At 47.0% G+C, this 17,536-nt stretch overlaps 6 protein-coding genes and 1 non-coding gene across 7 annotated transcripts; 5 read left to right on the top strand and 2 right to left on the bottom strand.

The window, feature by feature from the left end:
- Positions 1-297: 297 nt before the first annotated feature.
- Positions 298-2,217, top strand: GGI43DRAFT_253172 (indoleamine 2,3-dioxygenase). The gene is made up of 2 exons (XM_083200854.1): positions 298-814; positions 894-2,217. The coding sequence occupies exons 1-2, from the start codon at positions 494-496 to the stop codon at positions 1,875-1,877; spliced, it is 1,305 nt and encodes a 434-aa protein (XP_083064286.1). The 5' UTR covers positions 298-493; the 3' UTR covers positions 1,878-2,217.
- Positions 2,218-3,303: 1,086 nt separating this feature from the next.
- GGI43DRAFT_253191 (uncharacterized protein) lies at positions 3,304-5,432 on the top strand. Its single transcript, XM_083200855.1, has 2 exons — positions 3,304-4,299; positions 4,368-5,432. Exons 1-2 carry the CDS (start codon positions 3,516-3,518, stop codon positions 5,303-5,305), a joined length of 1,722 nt encoding a protein of 573 aa, XP_083064287.1. The 5' UTR covers positions 3,304-3,515; the 3' UTR covers positions 5,306-5,432.
- Positions 5,433-6,135: 703 nt separating this feature from the next.
- GGI43DRAFT_t53 lies at positions 6,136-6,207 on the bottom strand. Its single transcript has one exon. It is a non-coding gene; the product is annotated as a tRNA-Arg (tRNA).
- Positions 6,208-8,569: 2,362 nt separating this feature from the next.
- Positions 8,570-10,555, bottom strand: GGI43DRAFT_396675 (uncharacterized protein). The gene has a single exon (XM_083205001.1). It carries the CDS (start codon positions 10,263-10,265, stop codon positions 8,889-8,891), a length of 1,377 nt encoding a protein of 458 aa, XP_083064288.1. The 5' UTR covers positions 10,266-10,555; the 3' UTR covers positions 8,570-8,888.
- Positions 10,556-13,503: 2,948 nt separating this feature from the next.
- GGI43DRAFT_396689 (uncharacterized protein) lies at positions 13,504-14,283 on the top strand. The gene is made up of 2 exons (XM_083205002.1): positions 13,504-14,185; positions 14,261-14,283. Exon 1 carries the CDS (start codon positions 13,812-13,814, stop codon positions 14,055-14,057), a length of 246 nt encoding a protein of 81 aa, XP_083064289.1. The 5' UTR covers positions 13,504-13,811; the 3' UTR covers positions 14,058-14,185; positions 14,261-14,283.
- On the top strand, positions 13,851-15,025 carry GGI43DRAFT_253247 (Mpv17/PMP22 family protein). Its single transcript, XM_083200856.1, has 3 exons — positions 13,851-14,185; positions 14,261-14,805; positions 14,863-15,025. The coding sequence occupies exons 1-3, from the start codon at positions 14,128-14,130 to the stop codon at positions 14,926-14,928; spliced, it is 669 nt and encodes a 222-aa protein (XP_083064290.1). The 5' UTR covers positions 13,851-14,127; the 3' UTR covers positions 14,929-15,025.
- A 521-nt stretch (positions 15,026-15,546) lies between these two features.
- Positions 15,547-17,436, top strand: GGI43DRAFT_431254 (phosphoglycerate kinase; the record flags this gene model as incomplete). Its single annotated transcript, XM_083209386.1, has 3 exons — positions 15,547-15,961; positions 16,176-16,596; positions 16,667-17,436. The coding sequence occupies exons 1-3, from the start codon at positions 15,896-15,898 to the stop codon at positions 17,434-17,436; spliced, it is 1,257 nt and encodes a 418-aa protein (XP_083064291.1). The 5' UTR covers positions 15,547-15,895.
- Positions 17,437-17,536: the final 100 nt, after the last annotated feature.

The raw sequence follows: 17,536 nt of genomic DNA on the forward strand, positions 1-17,536 counted from the left end.
GTGGGCTTATGTACGCACTTCTCCTGGCCCAACAACAAGGCTCCTCGATGGCACTAGTCTTACTATTGAATAGCAACGGAGCTTCGGATGAAACTCCCTAGTCACGGATGGCGGATCGAAGGATGCTTGACTCGGAGGTCTGACGCCCGTATCTGCCCCATGCTCCCTGTTGTCTTTGTTGTTATGTCCAGGTTTGCATGGGTTAGGTTAGAGGTGCAGATCATGGACCGTGACAGAAGACGAACAATATTACGGAATTACCCATATGGCGTGAAGCTTTCTCATTCCACTCCAGCCACTAGTAATAATTGTTCCTGCCCGCTCCCACGTGTGAGAACTGTCATATAAGGCCCTTAGCTGCCCCGTGTTCCATCAATCTCAGTAATAGAGCCAGCATCTCAAGGAAGCAAACTGAAGCAATCCGCTTTTACCATTTCAAAAACTTCAGTTTGTTGATCCCTTCCACATAATATTACCAACAGTGGTGTCCATCATGTCTCCCCACGCTCTTGATTCACAGACTTTGGGCCAAAGCGACCCCTGGAATCTATCCAAGTTCTCCGTCACAAAAAATGCCTTCCTTCCGGAGGATAGCCCGCCCAACATGTTGTCGGATCCTTACTACGAAGCGTGGGAGCTCATTGCCCACAACCTAGCAGAGCTTATCGAGACCCGCCGTATCCACGAGGCTATCAGAGATCTTCCCGTCCTGTCAACAGACTTACTCAAGTCTGAAGCTGAGTGGCGGAGAGCCTATGTTATCCTGGCATTTTTCACTCATGCATATGTCTGGGGAGGAGACAAGCCCGAAGAGGTATGGCTGCCGCACATGAGTCCCTATCTTTTAGTGTCTTGATATATACTTGGAACTTATATTAATCTCCTCTCTATAGATTCTCCCAGCCTCAGTCGCCGTTCCGTTCCTCAAGGTTTCCGCTCACCTCGAACTCCCCCCTGTCTTGACCTATGCTGCTTGCAACCTGTGGAATTTTAGCTGCTCAGGAGACGACTTTTCCAAGCTGGAAGACCTCAGTACTCTGGTCTCCTTTACTGGAACCGAATCCGAAGCTTGGTTCCTGCTGGTCAGTGTTGCCATTGAGGCTACTGCCGCACCCATCATCCATACCATGCTTCGCGCTCTTGACGCCGTCAAGTCCCGCGATTACCAGCTCATCACCAAGTGCCTGGAAGAGCTGAAAGTTGGCATTGAAAACACTGGTGCTGTCATGGAGAGAATGTATGAGCGCTGCGACCCCATGGAGTTCTATTACAAGATTCGGCCCTTCCTTGCCGGCAGCATGAACATGGAGGATGCCGGTCTGCCAAACGGAGTCTTTTACTCTGAAGGAGATGGCAAGGGCGAATGGAGAAAGATCCGAGGTGGAAGCAATGCACAGAGTTCGCTTATCCAGTTCTACGATGCTGTCCTCGGCATTGACCACAATGGCCACTCAGACTCTACAAAGAGCTTCCACGATGAGGTTAGAGAGTACATGCCAGGTCCTCACGGCAGGTTCCTTGTGCATGTAGCCCGTTCAGGCAGCCTCCGCGGATTGGCCCTCGAGACACCCGTCCGGGAAGAGCAGCACCGCCTTAGGGAGGCTTACACCGCCGCGGTAGATGCTCTCACCGAGTTCCGGGGCATGCACATCAAGCTCGTGACAAGATACATCATCATTCCCTCTAAAAAGCCCTGGGCCGGAACCACTCGCAGAAATCTGGCCAGCTCCTCGTCGAAAAAGCGAGGAGAGGGCTTGATGGGAACCGGAGGCACCGAGCTTATCCCGTTTCTGCGGCAAGCAAAGGGCGAGACAGAGGTTGCTAAGATTGAGAGGCCTGGGAAAGCCGAGAGACCAGAGAATGCTGAGAAATCATGAACCTTTTCATGATCTTTTCATGATCATTTTCCCCACTTAGAAGATTGAAAGAGAATCTCAACATGTATGAAACAGGCGTTTTGGAAGGCATTATTTTCTTTTCCTGTTTACAAACAGGCGGATAGCGAGTGTTTACATTGGCCTTTGAGAGGCAGAAGATACAGATATAGGGCGTCTCAGATATAGTATAAGCATATGTAGATATTAGAAGTGGCACATATGTGTCTAATGAGAGAATATGAATCTATGACGAAATTTTTGCAGATACTTACTATTCTGGTATAACTATTCTGGTATATACTTACTATTAAGAGTCCCAATAATTTTACAGGCAACTTCCCTGTCCAATGTCTGAACAAGAGGCAGTTCGGTATATGGATTCGAATTAGCTCTACTAACGAGAACGAATTTTATTAGCCCCGTGAGTCAGTAGCTAAAGCCCCTCGGTGGCGGCGCCGCCGCAAAAGACTCGGCAATCACTCACTATGTAATAATCTGTGCTGCAGAACAATATACGCAGTTATGCTGACCTGTTTTCTCTCCTGCAAGTCCGTCTCGTGATCGACTACTTGGGGTTAAAAATGCTGCTATAATATGCCCGCTGCCCAAGCTTGTTCTGCACGATATGCATGTCACGCGTCCTATGAGATGCCATTATGCAGTTCAAAGTGGCGCTCCAGGCTGCGGAGACGCTGTGCCCCGCCCAGTTACAGGCACGTTTAGGCCCCGAAGCACTGTAGCAGCTGCTGCAAAACAGAGCCAGCAGAGCCAATTAGCGCCTCGCCATCGCCTAGCGGAAAAGAGCGGTGACGACGTTTTTTTCATCGCATCTTGGGACGCTGTCAATGCTGGCCTGAAGCAGTTTAGTGACTCACTCGAGTCTGGCTAGGGGCGAATCAGATCGCAGACCCCACTATGAGACTAAAAAAAAAAAAGTTTGGGAATGCACTTCTGGCAAGAGGTACCTGGTACATGTATTTCTCTCGCGGGGGCCTTCAAGATTTTTTTTTCTCTCCTCTCTCTTTTGCTGCATCTTCCGCAATCAGCTTCAAGCCAGACAACGAAGTCGCCCTATAGCCCAGAATTCACATTCAGAGTCAACCCAGTCAGAAACTTCGTCGAGCCACAATGCCTTCGGCCGTCGCTGAGCTGTAAACGCCCACTGCGGGTCGTGCCCATCACGGCTCGCAGTCCAGCAGTTCAACGAGTCTAATCAACAACATCTTCGACGACAAGTTTTTCAACAGGTTTTCCCGCTATTGAGCACGCATGCTCTCCGAAAACCTGTCTCTGAACCGCCAAATTCTGCTAGTTGCCCGCTTTGATAGGGCCTTCAACGTCTCAATTGCTGGAAAAGTTTTCAACAAATCAAGTCTTTGACAGCCATTGCCTTCACGATCCCCCCTTCAACCCCCCCCTACGACCAACAAATTATATTGCATCCAATTCGACACTCTGACATAACGACTCAAAAACAAAAAGCTACACGAAAAGCATTGAAAAACTATAGATCACTTTTACGCTGCATCTATTGATCCGACTATCCCTCGTTTCAGCAAAAAAAGCTCTTTTAGAGCTAGCCCCCTTGTATAAGAGAAAATTTCCTGGCCCACAAGTTCATCTGAATACAAATACATAATGTCTCGCAACATCCGTCAAAAGTATCCCGCAGCTGCGGCCAAAGCCCAAAAGCGTCGCCGCCTTTCGGAGTCCTCTTCTTCCATTGATCTCTCCGATGACGAAGGCTACTCAGCTGTGGAAGATATTAGCGACTCTGAGGACAACGATGAGGAGGATGTAATCGCGGTCGAGGAGGAAACGATACTCTTAGAGGGTTTGCCTATTACCCCTCCAGCTCCTCGACCGCTCTCGGATGAAGAAGAAGAAGATGCCGATGAAGAAGATGCTGATGAAGAAGAGGAAGAAGACGACGATGACGATGGAGACGAACACTTGGACGAAGATGCCGACAATGCAAGCTGGGCCGGCATTCTATCAGACGTTGAAGACGGCCAAGCATCTGATTTCTATCACGACCCAAATTCTTTTGTCTCAGACCCCATTATAGAACGACATGTTCGCTTCGATATACCGGATAGCGACTCAGATTCTACTGAAACAGAAGACGATCACGCCGATCTTTTCCCTGACATCTTTGTCTCCCAGAACTCTCTCGACCCTGCTTTCCGCAAAGAGATTGAACATGATACTGATGAATCATCCGGTTCCAACTCCTTTTGGGATTACCATGGCCACTACGAAGAAGAAGGGGGAGACGACTCGGAGTCAGAAGCCGAAGAAATAGTCCGACAACTCTCGGATGACGAAACTGTAGCTGCCGTGCCGACCCCTGACGCTACCAATGCACCGGAAACCTTTACCCCTACCTTTGAAGAATCCCTAGAGCTTGATGGATACGAGTGTGAGTCCTACTACTTGAAGCGGGACATGGGTGCCCTTGACTGCCTTTTACTAACACCAATGATTCAGCTGATGGTGACACCACTGATGAGGAAGACATTCCTGAGCCTGTCATCCGGAAGAAGGCTCGACGTCTATCTACTGCATTGAGTGACGAAGCTTCAGATTCAGAAGCAGATTCACCCGTCAAAACAGAACGCGGCCAACCTCGTGTAGGCCGCTTCAAGCTGGATCGATCTGATAAAAAACCCATTGCTGTCCTTAATCCCTTGACTCGGAAGATGATGATATTTACTCCTCATCGACGGAGACATCTTGACTTGTCACCGGAGCAGTTCAACTTTCCCTGGACGATAGAGGAACAGACAACTCCGCTGCTCAGCAACTCTGCCAACATGATGCTCAGCGCCATGTTCTCTTCCAACACCTTCGGAGACTTTGTCAATGCTCAAGCCATGGGACCTGCGGAAGCATTCTTCCCCTTCCCCACCGAAACCAACGGTGATGATAGCTCAACATCTCCAAGCACAGATGGCGAAGATGAAGACGAAGAGAAGCTTGACATCAACGACTTTATCACGTTCGGTGAAGCTGCTGCTGATGAATCGTCTGGTGATGAAGGTAACAACGACAAATGGGGTGCATCACCGAAGCGTCCAGCCACAGCTTCTGGTGACATGGGAGCCCTGTCACATCTCAATTCAGATACTGTTGGCGCCTTCCGCCGCAATCAGATTAACCAACAGCTGATCCTGAGTAACCAAGCGACTCAGGACTCACTGGCTTTCAGCGGTCCATATAACTACACCGCTCTTCGAGGCCTTAAATCAGACCGTTTCGATACCGCGGCTGTGCCTTTGACCCCCATTCGACGACACAAGAAACAAATCAACGAATCGACCCGAGGCGAGTCAACCTCGACAAAGCGTAAAGCTTCGGGCGAAGCTGGCGGAAGCAACCATAAAAGGCACCGAAGTATTTCTGACGTGAACTTTCTACGGATATAATGCGTATAGGAAGCTGGCATTCACGCACGAAGCTACTAAATACGAGCGAGGACGGTGCATAGACGTGCCCCTGGCCTCAACACTTGACACATTCACTTTGGCATCTCATTTCTTTTTTTTCTCTCCATTTTTGAACAATTCAACGAAGACTCGATATTTCGTCCCAGCGTTTACGAAAGTTGACAGCTTCTCCATCGGGTAGACGGCGTAGGCAGGAAATAGTCTTGGAAACAAGCTATGTCGTTGTCGGGATACTAAACATGGTTATAGGAGAATCTCTCTGGGAACAAAAGCATTAGAGGCTCATATTCACACCAAAAGTTTTTCTTTTCTTTGTGGTACCCAAAGACAATGCAGGCGTGCTTTGGTCTTTGGGTTATAAAAGCTTCCTTTCTGCAATTGCGCGATACTAATGACTTAATGCCCATCGATGTGTGGAAAAAACGAGTACATTATCTCATTTTGAGTAATGACTCTCTTACCTCTTTGCATGTACAATGAATGGTCTGAGAATTTCTCATGATTTTTCTTCATTCGCTTTCTGTATTATTGCTATTGTTTCCTTAGTATGTACGAATTGAATCGAGAACATTTGAAAGTTAACTTTTTTCCCTTTGCTTTGTGTGCATCTCGCTTATACTAACTACCCAACCCCTTGCAATGTCACATTGCAAGGCGATGGACTCACAGGGATCTGAAGCCCAAAAAAAGAAAGAAAAGCAAAGCTAGCAAGGATTGTTCAAGCAGGATCGGATCTCACGTAGCGAATTTCAGAAGTGATAGGACAGGCGAGTAAACAAAAAGGGAAAAAAATAAACGTAAGTCTAGTCCGATCTAGCCAGGACTCGAACCTGGAACCTTTGCCACCGGAAAGCAACGCGCTGCCATTGCGCCACTAGACCAATAATTGTTAGTTGAGAAAATTATCTGAGTATATATGCATCAAGGTATTTGCGCAGCCTTCACTGCAAAGAATAAGTTTTGAAGGGACATCATATTTGGTTGAGTTCTTCATTGTTTATTGCATACAAGTTAGGCATTGAATTAAATTAATGAATGTATTTGCTTCACAACTAGGAAATTTTATTTCATGCATCATCATCCCTTGAGACTGTATGCGTCTCTGCTTTCTAAATACACATGTTTATTTATTTGTTTGACTCACACATCCAAAACCATGAAAGAGGTAACGCAGTAGCGAAAGCATACGAACTCTCGAGCGGGGGGCGTAAGAGCTCGAAACTTGATGGTGTACCATTGACTTTCTGGTGGCGGTAAAGGATTCGACTGACTCACCGGACACCTTGTGACTCTTTTTAGGCATGTCGTGATACATATGTGTAAATAAGCTGATATCGTTGGGTAGCATTATGCTGCCGGCGCGGCTGTTGCGCCCGTTTTTAATATCCTTGGGTGGGTTTCAAGACACGTCAAACCGCATACTTGGTTCAATGGATATGTCAAGTAGCAGTAACATGGTAAAGTTCTGTTGGGAGGTTACCACTGTGGGTGTCTTGATCTGAGAAGAGCTAATGTAAAATATGACCACGAGTCTTATCATAGCCAGGTGTTCCCGTCGTTCTAAGTGGCAGACAGACCGAGCGGATGGGTGCTTGGTGTAAGTCGAAGTGGAGATTCAATGCCACATGAATATATACATGTATGCAGCCAACATCCGAGACTTGGCTTATGGATGGGCGGAGAACGGCAGACGAGATGCATGATAGCGGAGAGCGTTATGAGGAACTATCCACCGAGTACATGTACATGCGATGGGAAGTAATGCTGGTAGTAACTGGCAAGGGTTAGTTAGGACATGCAGCTAAGACTGAGTTGTGCATGTTGGATATTGCCACAGGGGGTTTACCGCGTGATGTTGGGCCGCTACGGTGAGATGGAATGATGGTGTGAAAAGGCGTGTATTGGAACAGAGTTATGGCTCCTAATGCATCTTATTTACAAATACGAGAGAAATTTAAAAGCCACTGTAAATGATGAAATGCTTTATTCACAAAAAAAAGAGTTTGGAGGATTGCACTAGGCATGCATAATGCTCTCTCCCCTGCAGATAAAGCAAAGGTGCTATCAGATATCGATTTAGGTGAGACAGAGATCCTCACCGTCAGTATCAGCATGCATACTACATCTGTCCAATCCGAGTGCTATTCATGACGGCGTGCGTACAACGTGAGCTTTTATTCGCTCTTTGTTATTCGATGAGTGCTTGTTGGTATGCAAAATGGCTACCCGGCAGGGTGCGATTGCGATTCGATGCAAGACTTGACTGGGTATTGCCGGATCTGAATAGATATCGAGCTGTGATCCACCGATACTATTTTAAGTAGTCAGTTATCATGATATATTATATGCTATTGATTTGAAACCTTGCGAAACCTTATGAGAGATGATAGTGATGATAAAAAGCTGGTGTTATAATGGAGTGAAATATATTCGTTCAGTTTTAAGCCTCTATTCGCGATATTATTGTCCATATTTCTGGTACATCTTTTGAAAAAGCCTACCACCAAATCATCAGTTCTATAACTCATCCGGGAGTTGATTCAAATTCGGTTAAATTTAGAGAGACGAAAAGAATATGCTGTTGATAGCACATCTGATTTTGATAAAGTGTACTCTGTAAGGATAGCAGAAGTTGATCATCCTCATAATGCCTTAGTGAAAATAACACTCTGTTTTATAATCTGTACAAATATGTATAGGGAGTACATGATATAATAGTGTATATTTAGATATGTGTTTAGCCCGGCTCGCCTTCGCCGCCTTCGTCTTACATCATATTCTACCACCTGGCCATGTTTTTTTATCCTCCTTTGCAAGAGAGTAACGACAGTCATAATTCGCTTATGAGAATGACAACCGTTGTTTGTTACCATGTTTCACTCACATTAAATTGAGATTGATCCGAATACCGCGTCTATATTTATAGGATTAAAATGAAAACGTAGTTACAGCCTTCTATTTCTATGCTTATCATAAAATGACTGGTAGGACTGCGATATTTAATAATATATGGCATTAAGTATCCCCAAAATAAAGTAATAAAGCCCCTTGTTCTAGTATATTCTCAATAGCTTGAAATCTTTATAGCACTGTGGTCTATGCAGCAGATGGTCTCCTTTTGAGTTTAAAGGGTATCAGGCATAACAACGAGATATAACCTTGCATATTTTCTAAGAGAGAGCGACAATTGATGATTATTAGAATATATAATCATTACCTATTGTATATTTTCATGAAGGCTATCTTTTTCTAGGTATGTTTAATGAACCTATCCTGACTTAGATCGCGTTTAATCGATAGTGCAACTGCTGAAAAATGTTTACTTTAGATTTGCCGAGTAATATCACGCTGGAGCAGCAGAAGCCGGACGGTTTAGATATATTGAAAAGACTGTTGACGAGATCTCAAAAGTTTAGGCAAACGGAGGTATACCTGAACTTGAACTCTCTTTTTTGGGCCGTGTGCTGTGTACTCAGACTGGTGCTGAGAGCCATAGATGCAACATCTCAGAGATTCTGCAACGGTTGTTGCCCCCTTCTTTCAGAGTTGGCGCCCGAGCCCCCTATTTGTACCGCACATGGAGCGCTCTGGCGGCTTTGTTTGCTGGTGGGTTTTTAGGCGTTAATGCATCCCAAGCCTCCCTATACCCTTGAAGAATGTTGTTAACTGCACTGCGCACTTGTTTCATGTGTTTGTCGCGCTGTCTTTGGGTCATGTCGGTTGGCGACTTTTCTCTTAAGGCTTCGAGGCTTGTTGTAAATCTCGTTCTGCGAACCTCTGCCATCGCCTTGAAGCCATCTCTGCTGTAATGGAGAAGTTCTTCGGCCAATTTCTCTGCCCCCATTTCAATAAAAGGGTCGGCGACAATTTGTCCTAGTATTAACACTGGTGCAGCTGCTCCCAGGGTGGCAACTGAAACTACTGCTGTTGGTACGGCTAATGCAACTTGCCCGGACGTATGCAGAAGCGCTGCTAACAGTTTCATTTTCTCTTTCTTTTTATCATCAATCTCTGAGGCGCATAAAAGGATCGCCGCGTGTGTTTGCGCCAAAATCTGACCGACCTTCTGGAGGCTAACCTCAAGAACTTCACTGTTGGGTGAATAATAGTGGTAGACTTCATAGAACGTGCCGTAAATCATCTTTTTGCAGATACTGTCGGCCATAGCGAAGGTACGTTCCACTTGAGCTCTTTCATAACGTCCTTTCCGATATTTTTTAAAAGTGTCACTCAACGCTTGATACATTGCCTCCATACCGCCAAAGAGGATACCCTCGCGATTCTCTGGCGCAGCGAGTTCTCCAACCGCCGATGCTTGAAGCATGCGAGAAGCGCCTTCCACTGTGAACAGGCCGCAGTTGCCCAGTTTCGTCAGTGGGAATACGTGCGCACCTGCATCGGCTCCAACATACCGCTCGTAGGCAGAGTCGTGCCCTTGCATGAAAAGCGCAAGTGCAAGCATAGTTTCGTGCGGCAGCGTGACCCTCTTATGCATCTCAGGGGCTGGGGGGATTATTCTATCAATTATGTACGGGGGTGAGGACAGGAGCCCGCTGGTATACGCATATACCCATCGCAATTGGAAGTCGAACTTCCACGCATTGCTTCGGCTATCTTTGACATTGAGGTTGGTTGTCTGCTCTCGAATATGCTTTGACAAATGAGCTAAATCGCCACTTGATACTGCTGCAAGCGCCTCTCCGGTTAGCACTAGAGGATCGAACCGTTTTTCCTTTTGAGTAAATGGTATCTGTGCCGCCTCCTCGCGGCCTGCTATGCTCGCTTCTCTTGTAATATCCTGCTCATTAGCAGATGCTGCACCACTCTCCAGAACAAGATCCCAAGCTGGTCCAGGACTCTTCACTGTGAATTGATTGGCAGTTTTTGGCCAATAGAAAGCACGCTTGTATTGATAAGTGGCCTTGCCGTACTTATTCATGCAGCTGCCACCTCTGTTGACGGGGATCTGGGCAGTAACGCTCAACCTTTTCAGCGGGAAGCGTAGGATGGCAATTTGGTAGAGGTCTAGCGCTCTGCGATCTGCGGGTGCCGTCGCGCCATATCTCCGAAAATTGGGTAGGCCTGGGAAGGGATATAGTGAATGGCCTGGGAAGGGATATAGTGAATGGCCTGGGAAGGGATATAGTGAATGGCCTGGGAAGGGATATAGTGAATGGCCTGGGAAGGGACATAGTGAATGGCCTGGGAAGGGATATAGTGAATGGCCTGGGAAGGGATATAGTGAATGGCCTGAGAAGGGATTTAATAGTGGACGGTCTGGTAAGGGGTATAGTGGACGGTCTGGTAAGGCTGATCGATATAGTGGAAGGCGTAGCGGTCCCGTGCTGGATGACCGTTGGCGATTTCGTCGGCCCGTTCGAGGAACTTTAGATGCTGAGAGTCCCTAGTAGGAGCTATATCTTCCAACGAGATCGGGCCAGCCTCTTTTCGTGCGTTAGCAGTCTCGTCGTGTTGGCGAGGTTTTGTTGCTCACCAAGGGCAAGTGCAGGAAGTATTGGGCTGATGAACATTTTTAATCTCAAAATAAATTACACATGTGCCCAATATTATCTTCACGAATTGTTTTACAGAGATTTGTTTTTCGACAGACCGTGGACCACGTTCTGCAATCGGCGGTGGGACGCTTAATTTTCGAATGCTGCATCCGGCTTTTGAGCTGGAGAATAAGGTTCGCGACCAGCCTTGCCTGGGCGCTCGACGGGACGTACTTTTCCGGATCTTTATTTGACCACTTTAAGTATGTTGTTTTATTCCTCTTCTTAAAGGCTTGGAATATGTAGCGAATGGTCTCTGTTTCTGTTTCAGGTGTATTGGGTTGATGTTACGACCTGGGTTCAGCGTAACAGGTAGAATCCCTTATAAGCAGCTAGTTCCGTTAAAATAATTGCTACAGTAGTGATTATTGGCCTAATCTTTTGCCCTGTTTGGCTTAACCGTATAACGGATCGTTACAATTGGATAATGAGACGCAAATACTCTTATAATAAAGAGGAAAAAGTAATAATAATTAAAATATATAATGTTTTCTACAACATATTCATCAATTATATCACCAGGAGTACGCTGCGGGCATACGACCCCTCCCAATTTAAAGTGATTTTATTAGAGATGCTCTTGGAAGCTGTCGTCTCCTCTCTCTAATGGATCTATTTCAAACGAGACTGTATACAGTTAATAATGCCACTACTGACGAAAATTTGCAATATATTTGCCAATCAATATTACACTAATGATACAACACGATTTGCAACTAATAAGATTCAGGAGTTAGAGGTGGTCCGACGTCGTCCAACCACTGAGCGAACTGTTCGTTGATGGGGAGGGAAGAAGGAGTGGATGCGGTAGTAAGGCGACTGATAGGGTTGATGAAGCCGAGCTTCGGGATTTAACTCGTATATGAGAGTATAAAACTCGGCGGTTTAGCCGGGGAGAAGGTCAAACCCGTCGTGAAGCTCCTCAAAGTGATTGGACGAGGCTTGGCACATGTTGTCTGAATCCTACTATAGAGTATCTGTGACCGAGATTCTTTGGAGAGCTGGATGAGACTTTTTTTTTTTTTTTTTTTTTTTAAATCTATTGAACCTGACTGTCCATGTTCCTGTTTGGCAATTCTCTAAATGAATGAGAGGATTCTAGGGCCCCCATAGGCGCCGTATCAAGGTGAAAGCTCTTGGTTAGTCCTAGGTAGGGTTCATTGATCATAGTTCTAGAAGCGGGTGAACGTAGGCGGTTGCTTTGATGAGCGTTGAGATTTACATACCACGTCCTAAGAGCGAGGCTTAGTTCATATCGGCACTCTAGGCGGGGCAATGGGATGATGCATCAGTATTCTACATGCGGGGAGCTGGGAATTTGGTATGTGATGTATATTGTGACAACTGAGAATTTGTTATATTGGCTACTCTATGATGCTAGAGATAGATTAAGATGAATTGTGTCTTCTGGGCGTTGTGAACACTAGGACAATGAGATCGAGTATACGGAGAGTGTATATACAATTTAGAATCAGTATATAAAATGAAGTTATGAAGTATACGTTCGCTTTCTGTCATTTTGATGATGCTTTTCTGGTATTAAAGAGATTCTCGGACCAACCCGATTCCGCAGAACACTTTAGGCATCGTGAACATGGAGTTTGTTGGAGCATGTATGGAGAATATGGGGAATATGGGGTAACCCACCGAAAACATCCCACAGAAACCGTCGGCTAACTTATCCATTCTCGAATACTGAGACATATTGCCATAATAACAGCTCAATTGCGAGACCATATATGCATTATAAAGATATAATGTCATGTAGCAACCAAAGCTGCGGGCGTTCATACTGGCTAAAATTATAGATGTAACCCTAAGATTATTAAAGATAAAGGAGATATATATAAATACACCACTAGATTCATATACCTATAATATATAGAATGATTTATTACCTAGCTGGCTCAGAGAGACGAAGCTATAATGATACAACATATAGTTTTGGTGTTAACGCACCTATTTGAACTATTGCATCACTTATAAGTGACCTGCAACATAACCTATTTACTCCCACGGCGCTTATTGTTATTTATAACGACTCTGCCAAGACAGAAATGTGCTATAATATTATATCCTTTAGTACGTAATACTGCCACCTGGTTGGCCCAAGATCAAATACGAAGCTGGCCTGGCTTACTACAGTGATCTGCAGATCTCCTAGCTGGGCGCGCGGCCTTTTCTGGTTTCAGCAGCGTCAGACTTTCAAAGGAGGTGCCACATACGACAAAGATGTATCCGACTGTCCCATCTCTTGGCCAAAGAAAAGCATTGCGGCAAAGTCTATTGCTTGCTTGATTTCATCATACGTGAGAGTGAGACGCAAGAAAGAGAGAGAATTATAATAATAAAAAAAAATGAAGATTAAAAGATTGAAGCCTCAAGGGATGAGAAAATGGGGAACCCTGTTAGTGCCAACACTGGCAGAGCGGTTGTTGGTACCAAGAACCAACAGGGCCACTGGGCAATAGAGTTTGTACAGAGTACCGCTGATGTGTTGCGTGTGTATTACGAGGACCAAGCCATGACAAACGTGGGGAAGAAGCACGAGACACGAAACAGAATCGCCTGCGCCATTCCACGGACTCTCCGCACAGCCTATTTCGTTTTTTTATCCTTCCAATCCTTCTCAGCACAGCGCCTGGTGCTTTCGAACCTCTCCTTCTTCTCTTCCTCTGTGCGCAACCACTAAAAGGCGGCTCCAGATATCGACAGCAGCAGCAGATTAATCGCTTGCTTTTGCCAGCGGATCTACCACCGTGTCACAAGCCAGGCGCTCGGAGGTTTTCCGTTGGCGCAAACCAGGCCCGGTGTCGTCATCGGTTCTGCTCCAGATCCACTCGGCAGGGGCTCATCTCGCTGCGATAACGCCGTCATCAGGTTCGCTCCAATAAATAGCATCAGCATCTTGCCTCGACTCCTCCGCCATCATGGCCTGGGAACTCAACCGACGACGGTTTATGCGAGCCGTTAACAGCAAATTCATCTATGGACGTTTGGTACGTGCGCACGCTGCAAGAAGCGAGACATGTTTTATGTTTTGCACTGCGGATTCATTCATTCATTCATTCCCTTGGCTCAGCGATTCGTGTTTGCAGCCTTTCTTTTGTTGCATCCACTTTCTCAACATCATTGCCCAGAGCCCATTGCTTTTCTTCCCTTTCAATTTGGCATAGACTCGCTAACTGACTGACTGCATGCACCGCTCAACAGCCTCTGCTCCACACCATCATCTTTCTCATCGAAATGGCGCTCGTTGCCCGGCTGACGGCGCGATTCAATGCGTACTATGAAGAACGACCTCGTACGTCTCCACGATCGATCAATCGATATACATTAATCATAATAAATTGGCTAACCAATTGATCCAAATTCACAGTCATGACCATGATGGTCACCAATGCCATCCTTGGTGGCATCGCCGATACCGTCGCGCAAACCATAACCTCTGTGCGCCAGCGTGCCCTCCGACAGCCCGGCGGAATCTCCAAAGATGACAACTTCGCCATCGAGATCCACGAACTGGACGAAAAGAACCCATTCTATGATCACGAGCTCATTCCCGAGTCCAAGAGCCTGCCTCCACCGTTCGACTTTGAGCGACTTACAAGATTCATGGCGTATGGTTTCTGTATGGCTCCGGTTCAGTTCAGATGGTTCAAGTTTCTCTCGTCAGTCTTCCCCATTACCAAGGGAAGTGCATTTGGGCCTGCCATGAAGCGAGTTGCCTTTGATCAGCTCATCTTCGCGCCATTCGGTGTGGGTGTCTTCTTTACGGCCATGACTCTGGCCGAGGGAGGTGGCCGCCGCGCAGTCGCTCACAAGCTACGAGACATGTATGTCCCTACGCTCAAGGCCAACTACGCTGTCTGGCCCGCAGTACAAGTTATCAACTTTCGCTTGATGCCGGTGCAATTCCAGCTTGTGAGTATCTACATTTGGACCGTAATTTTTGTCCATGTAACTAACATTGGATGTTAGCCATTTGTCTCGACCATTGGTATTGCCTGGACTGCCTATCTCTCCCTAACCAACGCGTCGGATTAAATTCAAGATAAGACGAGTTCGCCGCCTCGGTGAAGTCTTCGATATGCCAGGAGTGCCACAGAGCACTCAATTGAAGAGGTAGCGGGAGAAAACGAGAAAGCTAACTTAAAAGCCTGATCTAAACCTATTGAACAAGCCCCGATATAAGGGGGAAGTCTATCGGAGCCGGCCATTCGAAGAGTACAATACATGTTATGCTTAGGATGGAATTGTCTGCTGGAATTGTCTGCTTTTTGCGACGGAGTTTGCAAACAAAGCAGAGGCGTTTGGAGTTGTGGCTTTATCACTCGTTCATTGGATGTCTTGCCATGGCATTTTTTGAATCAAGGAGGCAGCGCGACTTAAGATTTTGTCGCTCATCGTTTCGTATAACGGAATAAAATGGAAAATAACTTAAACATAAGCTATAAACAGCATTTATCGACCCTACACACCGCCCTTGACAAGTTGTTTGAATACTGTGATTAACATGCGAATATGGCGCACTCTGGATAATAATCAGTCTGCGATAAGGGCTGAGATCAATGGAGTGGTGATATGACCTGATTGAAGTCCAAATCTACGTGATGTGTCACTAATTATCATTACAGATACAGGTGATAATGGCAATGGTATATATACTAAGCGTGATTTATGCCGTCGAATGGGCCTCACGTCACTCTGGCGTGGTCTGGGTGCAGCCGATTCATGGCTCTTAATTGATAATTGATTGACCGGGCGCTGAGATACAGAGGATGCCCCCACCACAGCTCCCTGTATTAATCAATCGATTAGCTGTAATCTATTGACTGATTGATTGCTGGCCAGCACGGACCCCACCTCGCTGAACCCCTCCATCCTCCTTGGCTGTCGCAGCTTAAAGTTCTGCGTGCTTTTTCTTTAAAACACAGAGCTTGTCTCTTCTTCCACAACGATTTCCTTTGCAGCGCGAGTCTTCTTTCGCTTCACACGCCAATATCCAGCCAAAATGTCTCTCTCCAACAAGCTCTCCATCACCGACGTTGACGTCAAGGGTAAGAGGGTCCTGATTCGGGTGAGTCCGGATTGCCCCGCCATTGCATTGTGATGAAAAATGGAGGGGACCAGGTTGGGAGCTATTAGCATCGACGTCAAAGCTCTGCTAGAAGAGCGCCGTTGATAAAGCTAATTTCTCGTTGGCTGTGGATAATATTGATATATTAGATATCGGATCTCAAAGGCTTTGTTTACTTGTACGTGGCTGACCGACATGCTCTGTGTTTACCTAGGTCGACTTCAACGTGCCCCTCGATGAGAACAAGAACATCACCAACCCCCAGCGCATTGTCGGCGCCATCCCTACCATCAAGCACGCTCTCGACAATGGCGCCAAGGCTGTCATCCTGATGTCCCACCTTGGACGTCCCAATGGCGCTGTCAACGCCAAGTACTCCCTCAAGCCTGTTGTTCCCAAGCTGGAGGAGCTCCTGGGCAAGACCGTCACCTTTGCTCCCGACTGCGTCGGCCCTGAGGTCGAGGCCATTGTCAACAACGCCGACAACGGTGCCGTTATCCTGCTGGAGAACCTCCGATTCCATATTGAGGAGGAGGGCAGCGCCAAGGATAAGGAGGGCAACAAGACCAAGGCCGACAAGGCCAAGGTTGAGGAGTTCCGCAAGGGCCTGACTGCTCTGGGAGACGTCTACGTCAGTAAGTGCATATGCTCCCTCATCTGAAAGCTATTTGTTTTATTAGGTGGCTAATTTGTGATACCAACTAGACGATGCTTTCGGCACTGCCCACCGTGCTCACTCTTCCATGGTCGGCGTTGACCTGCCCCAGAAGGCCGCCGGTTTCCTCATGAAGAAGGAGCTCGACTACTTCGCCAAGGCTCTCGAGTCTCCCCAGCGACCTTTCCTTGCCATCCTCGGTGGTGCCAAGGTCTCTGACAAGATCCAGCTCATCGACAACCTGCTTGACAAGGTCAACACCCTCATCATCTGCGGTGGCATGGCTTTCACCTTCAAGAAGGTTCTTGACAACCTCGCCATTGGTGACTCTCTCTTCGACAAGGCTGGCGCCGAGACCGTCCCCAAGCTGGTCGAGAAGGCCAAGGCCAAGAACGTCAAGATTGTCCTGCCTACCGACTTCATCACCGCTGATGCGTTCAGCAAGGACGCCAACACTGGCTTTGCCACCGACAAGGATGGTATCCCTGATGGATGGATGGGTCTTGACTGTGGTGAAGCGTCCATTAAGCTGTACAAGGAGGCCATTGATGAGGCCAAGACCATCCTGTGGAACGGCCCTGCCGGTGTCTTCGAGTTCGAGAAGTTCGCTGGCGGCACCAAGGCCACTCTTGACGCCGCTGTTGAGGGCTGCAAGAACGGCAAGATTGTCATCATCGGCGGTGGTGACACTGCTACCGTCGCCGCCAAGTATGGCGTTGAGGACCAGCTGAGCCACGTCTCCACTGGTGGCGGTGCCAGCTTGGAGCTTTTGGAGGGCAAGGAGCTCCCTGGTGTTACTGCTCTGTCCAGCAAGCAGTAAGTAAATTGCATACCCTACTTATGGGCTGAATGAGCGAGAGGAATAAATTGATGACGGGAGGATATGGCATTAAAAAGGTCGGCTCGGAGCACCCGTCTGT

Source organism: Trichoderma evansii (assembly GCF_050947405.1).
Source record: "Trichoderma evansii strain SZMC 28006 chromosome Unknown GGI43scaffold_3, whole genome shotgun sequence".
NCBI lineage: Eukaryota > Fungi > Ascomycota > Sordariomycetes > Hypocreales > Hypocreaceae > Trichoderma > Trichoderma evansii.

Coding starts and splice junctions, on each gene's coding strand:
- GGI43DRAFT_253191 (XM_083200855.1), top strand. CDS start 3,516: ATGTCTCGCAACATCCGTCAAAAGTATCCCGCAGCTGCGGCCAAAGCC. Junction 4,300..4,367: donor AGAGCTTGATGGATACGAGT/GTGAGTCCTACT, acceptor CCAATGATTCAG/CTGATGGTGACACCACTGAT.
- GGI43DRAFT_253247 (XM_083200856.1), top strand. CDS start 14,128: ATGGCGCTCGTTGCCCGGCTGACGGCGCGATTCAATGCGTACTATGAA. Junction 14,186..14,260: donor GTACTATGAAGAACGACCTC/GTACGTCTCCAC, acceptor CCAAATTCACAG/TCATGACCATGATGGTCACC. Junction 14,806..14,862: donor TGCCGGTGCAATTCCAGCTT/GTGAGTATCTAC, acceptor ATTGGATGTTAG/CCATTTGTCTCGACCATTGG.
- GGI43DRAFT_396689 (XM_083205002.1), top strand. CDS start 13,812: ATGGCCTGGGAACTCAACCGACGACGGTTTATGCGAGCCGTTAACAGC.
- GGI43DRAFT_396675 (XM_083205001.1), bottom strand. CDS start 10,265: ATGAATAAGTACGGCAAGGCCACTTATCAATACAAGCGTGCTTTCTAT.
- GGI43DRAFT_253172 (XM_083200854.1), top strand. CDS start 494: ATGTCTCCCCACGCTCTTGATTCACAGACTTTGGGCCAAAGCGACCCC. Junction 815..893: donor GAGGAGACAAGCCCGAAGAG/GTATGGCTGCCG, acceptor TCCTCTCTATAG/ATTCTCCCAGCCTCAGTCGC.